At 58.5% G+C, this 14,545-nt stretch overlaps 1 protein-coding gene and 1 pseudogene across 1 annotated transcript; both read left to right on the top strand.

Annotated features, from left to right (window-relative positions):
* The first annotated feature begins 690 nt into the window (after positions 1-690).
* On the top strand, positions 691-10,137 carry NDUFA11 (NADH:ubiquinone oxidoreductase subunit A11). Its single transcript, XM_004059821.5, has 4 exons — positions 691-1,215; positions 7,813-7,905; positions 8,235-8,357; positions 9,958-10,137. Exons 1-4 carry the CDS (start codon positions 1,119-1,121, stop codon positions 10,068-10,070), a joined length of 426 nt encoding a protein of 141 aa, XP_004059869.1. The 5' UTR covers positions 691-1,118; the 3' UTR covers positions 10,071-10,137.
* A 78-nt stretch (positions 10,138-10,215) lies between these two features.
* On the top strand, positions 10,216-13,614 carry LOC129528862 (uncharacterized; annotated as a pseudogene).
* Positions 13,615-14,545: the final 931 nt, after the last annotated feature.

Genomic DNA, 14,545 nt, shown 5'->3' with positions numbered 1-14,545 from the left:
CCGGGATGGCCCCGCCCCACCAGACCTCGGCGCGATTGGTCGCTGACCCCGCTAGACCCCACCCCACAGGGCTGGGTCGTGCTCTCTCCTCAAACCCAAACACTACCACCGGTTCCGGGATCATGAAACTCCGCCCCCGAGTTTGGGCTCACTCTAGGATTGGACAAGATCTTGACAGCCACGCCCCCAGGCTGGCCACATCTTTTGGCGGCTCGCGCAACTCAGGCTCTGGAAACGAGATTGGTCACACCTTCGATACTGTCCCCGCCCTACTTGGAAGCTAACACCAAGATTGGCCCGGACTCCGCGAAACAGCAAGCCTGACCCCGCCCCCCGAACCTGTGGCCTGTCAGGGGTAGATCCAGGCACGGCCTCGCCCCTTCATCCATTATACAGTCTCAGATTGGTCAAGTCCCTTTTAGGTTATGTCTCCAATTCTAGCCACGCCCCCAAGTCAAGCGCCTGTGTACTTCATCCGGCCTAGGGCGTGGGACAGCCGCGGGTTGAACAGAGGCCACGTCCCGCTGAGCTTCTCGTATTGTCATTGGTCACTTTCCCGATAATCCCCGCCCCTGATCCTGTCCACGGCCCAAAACAGTGCACGCGGCTCAGACTTCAGCTTGGTGACTGACCACAGGGCATGACCACTCGCTACGCAGATTCTGACACTGGGTGTGGCCACATCGCCGCCATGCCCCGCCCCACAGTCATTGTCTCGTCATGTCTTGCTCCTATCAACTGGAGTCCCGCCCGTCCCAGTCTGAGCCTGGCCCCTCCCCTAGTAGATTAGTCCCCGCCTCGAGTAGTCCCTAACCTAGGACTCCCTGAGCTGGGACTAGCGAAATCTGTCTGCACTGATCGCAGTCGTCCTCAGTTTCACCCTCTGGGAATCGGCCTGGAGGTCCACGTGCTGCTCTCTTCCACCAGGACGGTCCCCGGCGCGTGCGCGCGATCCATGTCCATGTGCGCGCCTATCAATAAAGTTGCTCACTTGTTGCCGGCCCGCTAGCCCGAAAGGTTGCGCGCGCAGCCCGAGAAGTCTCGCGATAGCCAGCCGCGGCTGCCCTTGCGCTTCCCGAGCCGGCGGGGTCCGTGGTGTGGGGTCGGGATTGCAGGCTATGGCGCCGAAGGTTTTTCGTCAGTACTGGGATATCCCCGATGGCACCGATTGCCACCGCAAAGCCTACAGCACCACCAGTATTGCCAGCGTCGCTGGTGAGCGCCGGCCGGGCCCCGAGGGTGGAGGGCCGAGGCCGCAGGGAGGTCGTGGGGTTACTGGGGGCTGTTTGGATCGAACGGGTCTGGGAGTCTCGCGGGTACGCACGTGGTCGTCATCGGGGTGTCTTGGGCGGTCGTGGTGGGGGGGGGATCTTGTGTGTAATGGATGTTGGTAGGGGGTCCAGCAGGGTTGGGGAGCACTGGGAGGTCGTGACATGCGACAAGCTAGTCCCTGGGGTCGTCTGAGGCGGTCCCAAGCTATCGCCACGCTCGGGGAAATGGTGGAGTGAGACAGGGCTATTATCAGGTCCAAGGAGCTAAGGGACCACGAGACTTTCCAACGGGGTAGCAGATTGTTGGAGGGGATCATGAGTCGTGATTGGGGCATCTGAGGGCGGTACAGATGTTCGAGAAAGTTTTGGGGTGGGATGAGGTCTTTCTGTGGTCAGGGGGTGCTGGGTGGTTAGGGACACCTGAAGCTTTTACTGGGACCGCCAGAGAGGTCCTAGGTGAGGTGGATCAGGAGCTACTATGAGGGTAGCCTTGCAGGGGAATGAAGGGGACCCACAAGCCCTGGCATTCTCCTTTTTTTTTTTTTTTTGAGACAGAGCCTTGCTCTGTCGCCCAGGCTGACTGCAGTGGCGAGATCTCGGCTCACTGCAACCTTCATGTCCCTGGTTCGAGCAATTCCCTTGCCTCAGCCTCCCAAGTAGCTGGGATTACGGGCGCACACCACCGCGTCTGGCTAATTATTTTGTATTTTTAGTAGAGACGGGGTTTCACCATGTTGGCCAGACTGATCTGGAACTCCTGATCTCAGGCCATCCGCCCGTCTCGGGCTCCCAAAGTGCTGGGATTACAGGCGTGAGCCACCATGCCCGGCCGGCCCTGGCATTCTCTCATAGAGTAAATCTGAGTCTTGCCCCTTCCAGCCTGAGCGTTTCATGGGCATCATGTCCTTTAATTCTCAGCCACAGGTTGGGACTCATCAGGTCCCAGATGGAGCTGGAAGTCCTCTTCCCTCTGATGAAGAATCTTTACAAACTGGGCCAGGCGCGGTGGCTCACACCTGTAATCGGGCGCTCAGGAGGCCAAAGTGGGAGGATCGCTTGAGGCCAGGAGTTCCAGACCAGCCTGGGCAAAATAGCAAGATCCCCATCTCTGCAAAAAAGTAAAACAATTAGCTGGGCATGATGGTGCGTACCTGTAGTCCCAGCTACTCAGGAGGCTGAGACAGGAGGATCACTTGAAACCAGGAGTTCAAGGCTCTAGTGAGCTATGTTTGCACCACTGCACACCAGCCTGGGCGACAGAGCGAGACCTTGTCTCAAAAAATAAAAATAATAGGCCGGGCATGGTGGCTCACGCCTGTAATCCCAGCACTTTGGGAGGCGGATCATGAGGTCAGGAGATTGAGACCATCCTGGCTAACACAGTGAAACCCCGTCTCTACTAAAAATACAAAAAATCAGCCAGGCATGGTGGCGGGTGCCTGTAGTCCCAGCTACTTGGGAGGCTGAGGCAGGAGAATGGCGTGAATCCAGGAGGCAGACGTTGCAGTGAGCCGAGATTGTGCCACTGCACTCCAGCCTGGCCGATAGAGTGAGACTCTGTCTCAAAAAACAAAACAAAACAAAACAAAACCAGCCGGGCGTGGTGGCTCACTCCTGTAATCTCAGCACTTTGGGAGGCCGAGGCAGGTGGATCACGAGGTCAGGAGATTGAGACCATCCTGGCTAACATGGTGAAAACCCGTCTCTACTAAAAATACAAAAAAAATTAGCCGGGCGTGGTGGTGGACACCTGTAGTCCCAGATACTCGGGAGGCTGAGGCAGGAGAATGGCGTGAACCTGGGAGGCGGAGCTTGCAGTGAGCCGAGATTGCGCCTCTGCACTCCAGCCTGGGCGACAGAGCAAGACTCCGTCTCAAAAAGAAAAAAAAAAAAACCCCAAAGAAACAGTCTTTACAACCTGCTGTGTCTGTAAGCTGAGGAATCAATTTGGTCAACTCTGTATTTCCAGCATATGTGAAACAGGGCCCGGCCAAAGTTGCGGCGCCATTGGGAGGCATTTGAATTAGGGCAGACCTAATCATCACTCCCATATTTTGCATATTTATTAATAGTAAGACAGACGTTATTGTGTCTCCATTTCTTACAGGTAGGGACTGAAGGTTGGAGAAGCATATTAACTGCTCCAGGGTCATTTGAAGCTGGGCTGCAAGTCCAGGTCGGCTGACCTGCTCCTAGGGGTCTCTGAAGCAAGGAGTGTTCCCATCAGGTCCTTATCAAGGGTCTTCAAGAGAAAGGGCTGAAGGGGGCCACCCAGGGGATGGGATCTGAAACTGAGAAAGACGTGCATGTTGGTATTCATGTGAGACAGTGTGTGCATTCCTCATGCATGAATACAAAATGAGTGGGCTGCAGTCTCAGGAGGCCTTTGGAGGAGACAGCTTGTCTCGGGGTGTGGTGCTGCTGAGTGAAGGCCCTCTGAGACCAGGGGGTGCTCCCCAGAGGGTCTTAGAAGGGGAGGTTGGAACTTTTGATAGAGTTGCCATGTCAGGAGCTCGCTGATGGCATCAGATTTAGATTTAGGGGTGATCAGTGGCTTCTGTGAGCCCTCCAAGGGTGCCCCGGGGTTTTCGAGGGTGACATTCATTCTCCCTAAATTTTTCTTTTTTCTTTTTTTTTTTTTTTTGAGACGGAGTCTCATTCTGTCACCCAGGCTGGAGTGCAGTGGTGCGATCTTGGCTTATTGCAACCTCTGCCTCCCAGCAATTCTTGTGTCTCAGCCTCCCAAGTAGCTGGGATTACAGGTGCCTGCCACCGTGCCTGGCTAATTTTTGTATTTTTAGTAGAGACAAGGTTTCGCCATGTTGGCCAAGCTGGTCTCAACCTCCTGACCTCAGGTGATCCGCCCGCCTTGGCCTCCCAAAGTGCTGGGATTACAGGCATGAGCCACTGCACCCACCCTTCTCCCTAAATTCTTCAGTGACCAGCTCCACTCATTGTGCAGAACTTGCTGAAACGTGTTTCTGGGTCCTCCCCTCACTGCCCCACTCACTTCATTTCGGGGCTCCCCTCACTTCTCATCTGAGGGAGATAAATTGTTTCCTGGCTGGCTTCCCTGAGTTGGGCACCCTGGACGACGGGGAGACTGTACTCAGCAGAGCCCAGGACCTGTGGGCACATGATAACTATGGATGAATGAATTAATTAATGAATGAAGCATCTTGTGGGCACCATTTGTGAGTGAATGAATGAGTGAATGTGGCACCTTGTTAGGTACTCGGTAACTTTGTGAATGAATGAATGAATGAGTGGCAGTAGCTGAATGAATGAATGAATTCACACTGGGTCTGGCGGTCACTGTGGGAGGCTCAGAGGAAACCAGCAGTTGGGGAGCAGAGGGAAGGGGGCCTTTTGAAGGGTGCTGGGGGCTCCTGGAGGGGTGGATGTGGCAGGACACCACAGCTGGATGACAGCTGGGGCAGAGTTGGGGTGGGGCAGTCCTTGACCTCTATGGGATAATCAGGGGGTCCCAGCTCGTCCACTCCCAGTTCAAGGACTTTGGAAGGGATGGAGGATAGTGGGCGCACTCACCGTGTCAGGCGTGCTCCATGAGCTCTAGGGGTCCCTTGGTCAGGACCGCTGGCATGTGGGGGTGGCGTAAGGAGGTTCCGCCCAGGAGTCCCTCGGTGACAGTTCTGGGGGCGTCACTGAGTCTTGTCAGTTCCCTCTTGAGATGAGAGGGTTATAAGACTGTCATGGCTGGCCCAGCCCTGGATCAGGACTTTTCAGGTCCCAGGCAGGGCTGGCAGTCCCCTCCCATTAAGAATCTTCAAGTCCGGGCATGGTTGCTCATGCCTTTAATGCCAGCACTTTGGGAGGCTGAGGCGGGTGGATCACCTAAGGTCAGGAGTTTAAGAGCAGCCTGGCCAACATGGTAAAACCCCGTCTCTACTAAAAATACAATAATAATAATAATAATAATTAGCTGGGCATGGTGGCAGGCGCCTGTAATCCCAGCTACTCGGGAGGCTGAGGTGGGAAAATTGTTTGAACCAAGGAGGCAGAGGTTGCAGTGAGCCGAGTTTGCACCACTGCACTCTAGCCTGGGCAACAGAGCAAGACTGTCTCAAAAAAAAAAAAAAAAGAGGCCGGGCGTGGTGGCTCACGCCTGTAATCTCAGCACTTTGGGAGGCCGAGGCAGGCGGATCACGAGGTGAGGAGATGGAGACCATCCTGGCTAACATGGTGAAACCCCGTCTCTACTAAAAATACAAAAAAATTAGCCGGGCGTGGTGGCAGGCGCCTGTAGTCCCAGCTACTCGGGAGGCTGAGGCAGGAGAATGGTGTGAACCCAGGAGGCAGGGCTTGCAGTGAGCCGAGATAGCGCCACTGCACTCCAGCCTGGGCGACAGAGCGAGACTCTATCTCAAGAAAAAAAAAAAAAAAAAAGAATCTTCATAGACTCCAGCTCTCTTTCAATTAGTAAATACATAAAAGAATTTCGAAGGGGGGGATGTGTGTATGTGTGTGTGTGCACTGACTGAAGTGTGACTGAGGATGGGGCTGCTGGGCCAGGAGCAGGTGGGGAGTCCTGGGGGAACGGCTGTACTGGACTCCAGTCCCTTACCGTGGATGCAGTAGCAACCCCCTTTCCTGCCACAGCCCCCAGACCTGGCACTCCGCTCCATCCACCTTTCTTTTTTTTTAATTTTTTTATTTTGAGACGGAGTCTCACTCTGTCCCCCAGGCTGGAGTGCAGTGGCACAATCTTGGCTCACTGCAGCCTCCGCTTCCTGGGTTCAAGTGGTTCTCCTGACTCAGCCTCCCGAGTAGCTGGGACTACAGACGTGTACCACCACGCCTGGCTAATTTTTGTATTTTTAGTAGAGAAGGGATTTCACCATGTCGGTCAGGCTGGTCTCAAACTCCTAACCTCAATTGATCTGCCCACCTTGGCCTCTTAAAGTGCTGGGATTACAGGCGTGAGCCACTGCTCCTGGTCCTCCATTCACCTTTCTGAGGTCGAGCAGGAATCCCAGGGGTTGGTGTGGGATTAGGAGAAACTAGATCCACAAGGTACTCTTTATATGAGGTCCCTTTCTCTGCATCCTGGGTCTCAGTTTCCCCATCTGTGCTTGTGGGGAGCAGATGGTCCCTCCTGTGGGCTGCTCTGAATATGTGCTCACCCCACTGCTGGATGTGAGAGTCCCCCCAGTCGCTCTTGAGGGACAGAACCAACATGAGCTGAATTGGATCTGAGGCTAGGGTGCTGCTGGGGGGGGTCACTGCCAGGCCTGGCATGTCCCATGGGTCCCTTGAAGCTGGATGGGGAACTGGGGTGGAGCCCACTCCCCTGGGGCAGTCGTGGCAGGTGAAGCATAGGCTGTGGTCAGACCTGCCTGGCGTCCAGGCTCGCTGTGCTGGGTGACCTCTGGAGAATTGCTTTACATCTCGGAGGTCCCTTCACCTCCCGTGAAGGAGGGGATAACGGGACTGGGCCCATCCCTGGCAGTTCTGTTTTCTCTGGGATGGGCTGGCCCCAGGAGGTCCCTGCCTGCAACTGGGCTATGTTTCGAGGCTGTAGGGAGAGGGGGGTGCTTGTTTGCCCTGAGCAGTCAGGCAGAGGATTGGGGAGCCCCGGCTCGGGCTGGCTTAATCTGCCCATCCACCATAGAGGGGCTGGTGAAGCTGGGCGGGCTCTGGGAGGAGGTGGCCCAAGGGCCTGCCCAGCCTCACTCAGGACGCCCCTAGGCACCCAGCAGGGACGGTGGGCTGGGATCAAACCTCCGTCCCCACCACCTACCTGGCCCTGAGTTCTGGGCCCGGCCCCGGCCCAGGCTCCTCATGCATAGAAGCCAATGTCAGGGGCCAGGCGGCCGGGGAAATGGCAGAGATGGAAAAGCTGACCGGAGTGGCGAGGCTGGGTGGCGGGGGCGGCAGCCAGGCAGCCAGGTGTGCGGGACGAGCCCAGGCCCGAGCTGCCAGCAGGAGGGGGTCGAGAGTGGCAAGGAGGAGGCGTTGGCAGCCAGGCAGGGAAGCGGAGCCGCGGCCAAGGGGGATTAGGCCCAGGAGCCCCGGGCCCCACAGGAGAATAGAGCCATTGATGGGAACCTGGAGCTGGGGCCCTGGTGCCAGGGCCTGTGGGGAGCGCCGCTGAGCTGGCGGTGTGAGGCCGGAAGCAGCCTCAGAACTGAGGTCTCAGGCCTGTTCTTGTGTCCACCACGTGGATGAGTCTCCGTCTGCTGGCCGGTGCCCTGCCAGGGCCAGCATGGCTGATGGGCACCCAGCAGGTGCTCTGCAGGAGCCAGTACTGGTCAGGCTTGAGAAGGTGGCCAAGGAAGGCCTGGCGGGGAGTGGGGAAGGAAGTGAGAGGCCCCCCAATTTTGGAGCAGCAAACCCGAGTTCAAATCCAGCTCTGCCACTCAGCAGCTGGGGGCACTATGGGCAAAGAAGGGGGGCTACTGGGAGCCACCTGGGGGGGCATCGTGAGGACTGAGGGAGGGAGACCACCCAGTGGGGTGCCCGGCCAAGCAAGGGCTTAGCAGCAGTGGGGTCTGAACAGCCTCCCTCCTCTGTCTCGCAGGCCTGACCGCCGCTGCCTACAGAGTCACACTCAATCCTCCGGGCACCTTCCTTGAAGGAGTGGCTAAGGTCGGACAATACACGTTTACTGCAGGTGAGCACGCTGGGCTGGGCATGGCTGGGCCCTCTCCTGGCACAGCCCCAGCTCTCAGAGCACCTTCGATGGCTGCCTCTTCTCCCTGACTCCGCAGCCCGTGTCCACAGTGCTGGCCACCCGGAGAAAGTCGGGTGTTCCTTTATCAGGAATACATGTAGGGTGGGGAGGCCCAGGAGAACAGCTCCAGGACTGGGGCCAGGAGGCTGCCATGCACAGTGAGCAGCCGACCCGTGGCATCTCTCTCCATCCAGACGCTGGCAGTGAACGCCCAAGAGGCTCCTGCTGTGCCCATCTCAAGGCCCTTGCTCTTCCCGTCTACCCCACAGCTGCTGTCGGGGCCGTGTTTGGCCTCACCACCTGCATCAGCGCCCATGTCCGCGAGAAGCCCGACGACCCCCTGAACTACTTCCTCGGTGGCTGCGCCGGAGGCCTGACTCTGGGAGCACGCAGTGAGTGGGCCCCTCCCCACCCCCACCCTCCTCCCAGCCTGGCAGAATGACCCCTGACCTCTGCTCATCCTCCACCCTCTCTGTTCCATCCCGGACAAGAAGCAAAGCAGCGTTCTTGAACACCAGCCATTTCAGTCATAGCGACAGCTGCTGCTGCTGCTTAAGCACCTACTGTGGCCCTCCCTGACCTGCCCTGTCCCCTCCCCACCCTCCCCTCCTCACTCTGCTCCAGCCACACGGGCCTCCTCACTGCTCCTCCTACATGCCAGGTACAGTCCTGCCCCAGGGCCTTTGCATGGGCAGTGCACTGGGTGGAATGCTGTTCCCCTCACTGTCCTGACCACCCTGTGCACAAGCCAGCATCCCCGCCGCCCTCGCTCTGTGCCGCCTTCCTTCTGCGTGCCTTGTCAGAGAACATAGGTCACCAAGGTCACCCCCTGTCTCTGCCACTGGCCTGTGAGTCAGAGAGGAGGATGGATGGAGTCTCGCCCTGCCATCTCTCTCCCTGCACCTGGAGCCCTGCAGGGGGGCTGCCCCTGCAACCTTCACTTTACAGAAAAGGGTATTAGGGCTCAGGGAGGGAATTAAGTGGCCCGAGGTCACCTGGAGGAGCAAGTGGCATTCTTTGCAGCCATCAGAGGGTGCAGTCCTGGTGGAGGAGGCCACGCTTGGCACAGGGGAGCCCATCTGGAGCATGAGCCAGACATCACTCCTGCCTTCCCATGGGCCCGGGCTTGGCGTCAGTGCCCACCTGTGCGCCTGGCCTACCCCCAGCCCACCAAGGCTCGGGCCCTCAGGGCCGGCGGGAGGAGTGAACGAGCCCTCTTGCAGCTCAGCCGCTCTGGCCTGGCATGTTGGGAGTGATGAATGGCAGGTTCCAGGCAGGCAGAGAGGGAGGGTGCGAGGGCAGGGCCTACGCCGTCACTGCTGTCTCTGCGTCAAGACCTTGGGGAGGCCTTGTCCCTCCCCAGCTCCCACTGGAACTGGTCAGAGGTTGGAGGTGGGTTGAGGTCTTGACTGTAGCCCAGCTCGGGCTGGAACTTCTCCCTCTCCCCAAGCCAGCCTCCCTGTCTCTCTTCAAAGGGTGTGAGTCCCTTTAGGTCCTGGTGTGTGGGACACGACTCCTTCCTCCTCTGGCCCGGAGGCTTCAGAGCAGGAGAGCCTGGGGAAGTGGGGGCACTGTCTGGGCTCCTCGGTACGCAGACCACAGGACAGATGCGTGTCCTGGCCCTGGCATCCAAGGGCAAAGGAGAGACTGAGACACACCGATGTGTCACCATGGCCCGGTGCCCAGCCTTGCCCCAGCCCCAGCCGGGGACAGCACGGTGTCCTTCTGGCAGGGGGTAGTCAGTGTGGGGCGGGATGAGGACCCACAGCCTGGGTTCCTGCTGGGAAGCAACCTGGATTCCGGCCTCCCTCTGTGCGTCAGTTTCCACATCTCCAGAGTCTAGGGCCCTCTTCCTGAGTGACTTAATCCCTGAAGAGAGTGTCCTGTCAGGGGTCTCAGTCTGGCTCCCAGGGTGGGCACCGGCCAGGGCGTGGAGCATCTTGGTCCGGCCGAGCCCCACCCGGGCCTGACATCACCTTCCCACTCCCACAGCGCACAACTACGGGATTGGCGCCGCCGCCTGTGTGTACTTTGGCATAGCGGCCTCCCTGGTCAAGATGGGCCAGCTGGAGGGCTGGGAGGTGTTTGCAAAACCCAAGGTGTGAGCCCTGTGCCTGCCGGGACCTCCAGCCTGCAGAATGCGTCCAGAAATAAATTCTGTGTCTATGTGTGTGTCAGTGTCCGGAGGGCTTGATGACGGCGACACAGCGGCCGGTGAGGGCGGATCTGGGAGGGAGTGAGGAAGGGAGATAAGATAAGGCCCCCTGCACACGCGCCTGCCTGCCGCCTGCCGTCCCTGCCAAGGGTACCAGCCTGGCCCCACAGAACTGGTAGTGCATCAGGCTGGGGCCATCGGGAGCCCAGGAGGGGAGATGGCTGGGATGCGCCCCAGCCTCTGCTTCCTCCAGTTCCCAGGGCAGGGCGGGAGCGTGCCAGTGACCTGCCAGCAAGTGGAAACTGGGCCCTGCCGCCCACAGCCCTTCCCTCAGCGCTGTGGGCTCTGGTCACAACGCCCCTGCAGATCTTGAGCCATCCTTTCTCTGGGCCTGTCCCCAAAGCCAACAACATGTGGAAAACACGCCCAGGCCCCGTCTCCAAATTCCTGGGCACTGGAGCGGAGAGCCCCAGACAGGCTGGCCCAGCAGCCGTCCCCATCCGGCAGGTCACTTGCAGCCCCTGGGGCTGGGGCAGAGCGGGACAGGACCCCCCTCAGCACCTGGCTGGTGGCAGCGACAAGGGAAAGAATTGCGATCCCTTCCCGCCACCTGTCAGGCCGGTGATTTAGGTGGCCCTGGAATGCTGGCACTACCCCGGGCCCCTTCTCCAGAACTGGCTCATGCTCCCTGGCAGCTGGAGAGGAAGCCTGCAAGCTCCCACATGCTGCGGTGGGCTGCAAATTAGGGTGCTCCAGGCTCCACCCAGGGGAGCGGAGCTGTGCACAGCCCCAGCTGGGATGGATCTGGGCCCTGCTGGTGGGCTGGGGACAGCAGGAACCGGCAGGGCTGGCTATGGCCCTCCTGCCCCCTCCTGACCTGTGTCCGGCCCCATCTCTTCCCTTTTCTCAAGCCTATCCGTGGGGCCTAGATGTGAAAAGCCAAACTTCACTTTCAGCCTCATATCCTTCTCTGTCCACCCCCGAGTAGTAACTCAGCCTGGAACTCCCAGGCCCAAGCAATCCTCCCACCTCAGCCTCCCGAGTAGTCAGGACTATGGCCACCGCCACTATGCCTGGTTAATTTTTTTTAAAAATTTTGTAGGCTGGGCCTGGTGGTTTGAGCCTGTAATCCCAGCACTTTGGGAGGTTGAGGTGGGAGGATTGCTTGAGGCCAAGAGCTTGGAACCAGCCTGGGCAACGCAATGAGACCCTGTCTCTACCAAAAAATTCGTCTTTTTGAGACATGGTCTTGCTCTGTCTCTCAAGCTGGAGGGCAGTGGCAGGATCATGGCTCACTGGAACCTTGACCTTCCTGGCTCATGTGACCCTCTCATCTCAGCCTCCCTGGTAGCTGGGACCGCAGGTGTACAGCACCACAGCCAGCTAATTGTTTTTATTTTTATTTTTTGTAGAGACAGGATCTCACTGTGTCGTGCAGGCTGGTCTCAAACTCCTGGCCTCGAGCAGTCCTCACACCTCAGCCTCCCAGAGTGCTGGGATTATAGGCATGAGCCACTGTGCCCGGCCACTGTGTACAGAGATTCTGGGTCCCTGCTTCCAGCGCCTGCCTCGAAGTCCTCTCGAGAGAGCACAGATGTCCACGCGTGTTCCAGCACAAGGGGGGCATGCAACAGCTCAGGGTCACGTCCACTTCCGGAGCTGGGTGCCCGGGCCTCGGGCTCCCTGAGAAAGGGCGGACACACCCACCCCGCACCCAGAGGGGCAGGGGCCCTGACACCTGTCCAAGCCCGAATAGAGTCATTGTTAAAACACTCTGGGTTCAAATCCCAGAACTTGATTCTTTCCTTGTTCTGTCCTCAGAGGACGGCAGCACCCAGGCCTCAGCTTTCCCACCTGGTAAATGGGAATAAGGGCCCCTCAGAGATGCCCCACAAAGAAAGACGATTCCAGCTCCCTGCAGGCATCGCATCCACTCACGGGCATCCCATCCACTCAAGGGCACCGGCCTCTGTCTCTACTGTGGCCGGCAGGGGGCAGCGCCCACCACAGCACGGCCTGCTGGGCAGTGTGGACCCGGGTGGTCATCCCCAGGCCCCCAGCCCCGCGGTGACACAGGCGTCAGATTCCATCCCTTCCTCCGCACTCCAGGCCTTGTCTGTCCCTCATCCCCCTTCCTTCCCATGCATTGTGCCCACAGCAGCCAAGAAGTGATGGCTTATAGGAATGGGCAATACAGCCCCAAACCTCCAGCCAAGGACACCGAAGGCTGGACAGGAGAAAAGACTAGTCCACGTCCCCACGACGGTCACCCTCAGCCCTGCACCATGGCCGCTTCTGGGACCGGTTCCACGCAGGCCTCCACCCCCTGCAAGTCCTTCCCCAGCCCTCCAGGCCCGTGTGCGGCCCAAACCCTGTACCAGATCTCTTAGCCCTCTTCCACAGATGCACGCACTAAGGCCCACCCTGGGTAGTGGAGCTTGAAATTTAAAGGCAGCAAGCCCCTTCGCACCTCCCAGCCCCAGGTGCCCCCTGTGTTCAAGGGAGCCGACGGCTCAGACCAGGAGCTGTGCTCGCCGCCCACCCAGCCCATTCCGGGCCAGCCGCCAGGGTTGGCGCAGGCCTGCCAGGTGCCCCCACCTCGCCTGCAGGACAGGCCCCCTAGAATGGAACACGAGGGGGTGGTCTCTTGCTGGGTTCCAGGGAACCCCAAAGCCCAGGCCCCCTGGCCCATAAACATTTACTAGGTTGTGGAGGGCTGACGTCACTCCCACCCCACACACAAGAGGGCCCCCGTCTGGAACATCGGTCCCAGCAGGCTCCCTGATGGGCCATGGGGGACCCTTCCTGAGTTTACCCTGAACTTCATGGAGCCCTTCCCAGCCCCAGGCAGTCAGGGCTGGAACTGAGGAGGGGCAGAGCCTCCCTGGGGAGCTAGGAGGGCTTCCTAGAGGAGGAAGTGGCGCAGCAGAGAGGGCCCAAGGATGAAGAGGCTTTTCCATGTGTACCCAGCGGGAGGGTGGTCCAGGCAGAGCACACAGCAACAGCAGAGGCCTGCTGTGAGGGAGAGCCGTGGGCGATCAGGGGCCTGCTGGCCCAGGAGAGGTGCCTGGGGGCTGCAGGGCACACACTTGCTTCCCGAGAATCCATCCCTGGAGACACATCCCCAGCAGAGACAAGGCTCCAAGAACACTGCCCTGGCCCTGCGCCGTGGCTTAGGCCTGTAATCCTAGTACTTTGGGAGGCCGAGGCTGGGGGATCACTTGAGGTCAGGAGTTTCAGACCACCCTGGCCAACACAGTGAAACCCTGTCTCTACTATACAAAAATAAGCCAGGTGTGGTGGCAGGCACCTGTAATCCCAGCTACTTGGGAGGCAGAGGCACGAGAATCCCTTGAACCTGGGAGGTGGAGGTTGCAGTGAGCCGAGATCACGTCACTGTACTCCAGCCTGGGAGACAGTGAGTGAGACTTTGTATCAAAAATAAATAAATAAATAACGCTGGCCTGGGCTGGCGCTGACCCAGGCCCCACCGCCGGGGGTCTCTAAGCTCTTGGGTGAGCCAAGAAAACGTTCGCAAGACAAAAGGGGGGGGGTGGGGAACATCAAGCTTTTCCCACCTGCCAGGCAGGTGCAGTTGTTATTATTATTTTTGGCTCATTTTAGTCTGCGCAGCCCTGCGTGAGCTCTGTTAGGCATTAGTCCTATTTTACAGATGAGGAAACTGAGGCCCAGGAGGTGACTTCCCAGGGCTTGGCAGTAGCTAAAAGAAGTGTTACTTCTTCTCCTAAGAATAGCTATTGTTTGGAAAATGGCAATTTGTTCCTTTAAGACTTTCTTAGTGGTCTTGGAGATTGGAGCGAAAACACCCCACTAAGGGCTGGGCGCGGTGGCTCACGCCTGTAATCCCAGCACTTTGGGAGGCCGAGGCGGGCGGATCACAAGGTCAGGAGATTGAGACCATCCTGGCTAACACGGTGAAACCCTGTCTCTACTAAGAATACAAAAACAGCCTGGCATGGTGGCGGGCGTCTGTAGTCCCAGCTACTCGGGAGGCTGAGGCACGAGAATGGCGTGAACCCGGGAGGCGGAGCTTGCAGTGAGCCAAGATCGCGCCACTGCACTCCAGCTTGGGCGACAAGAGTGAGACTCCGTCTCAAAAAAAAAAAAAAGAAAGAAAGAAAATACCTCACTGAGAAAAGGAAGGTGTTTTCGCTGCCAACTTGAGCACAACTGTACTCCTTTAAACTTGTGTTGAGTGTGGGCTGTGGGCTCCTATAAATGCGTTTGACATGATTGGGGTGGGACACAGCTGAGAAGACCCCACGGGGCTGATGTGTGCCCCTCCTGGGACTGAAGAGCTGCTCCTGCCCTCCCCGCATCTCGAGCCCCTTTGCCTTCAGAATCTGTCCCAGATCTGCCTCTGGTCTGATTCCATCATCACGACAAGCGTAGTCCCCTCTGCCC

Source organism: Gorilla gorilla, chromosome 20 (assembly GCF_029281585.2).
Source record: "Gorilla gorilla gorilla isolate KB3781 chromosome 20, NHGRI_mGorGor1-v2.1_pri, whole genome shotgun sequence".
NCBI lineage: Eukaryota > Metazoa > Chordata > Mammalia > Primates > Hominidae > Gorilla > Gorilla gorilla.
This window is presented reverse-complemented; position numbering and strand designations above follow the sequence as displayed.

What these genes read in the sequence shown, in the direction of transcription:
- NDUFA11 (XM_004059821.5), top strand. Translation starts at nt 1,119, where the DNA reads ATGGCGCCGAAGGTTTTTCGTCAGTACTGGGATATCCCCGATGGCACC. An exon ending in ACAATACACGTTTACTGCAG is followed by an intron (nt 7,906 to 8,234) that starts GTGAGCACGCTG and finishes TCTACCCCACAG; the next exon opens with CTGCTGTCGGGGCCGTGTTT. An exon ending in CCTGACTCTGGGAGCACGCA is followed by an intron (nt 8,358 to 9,957) that starts GTGAGTGGGCCC and finishes CCACTCCCACAG; the next exon opens with CGCACAACTACGGGATTGGC.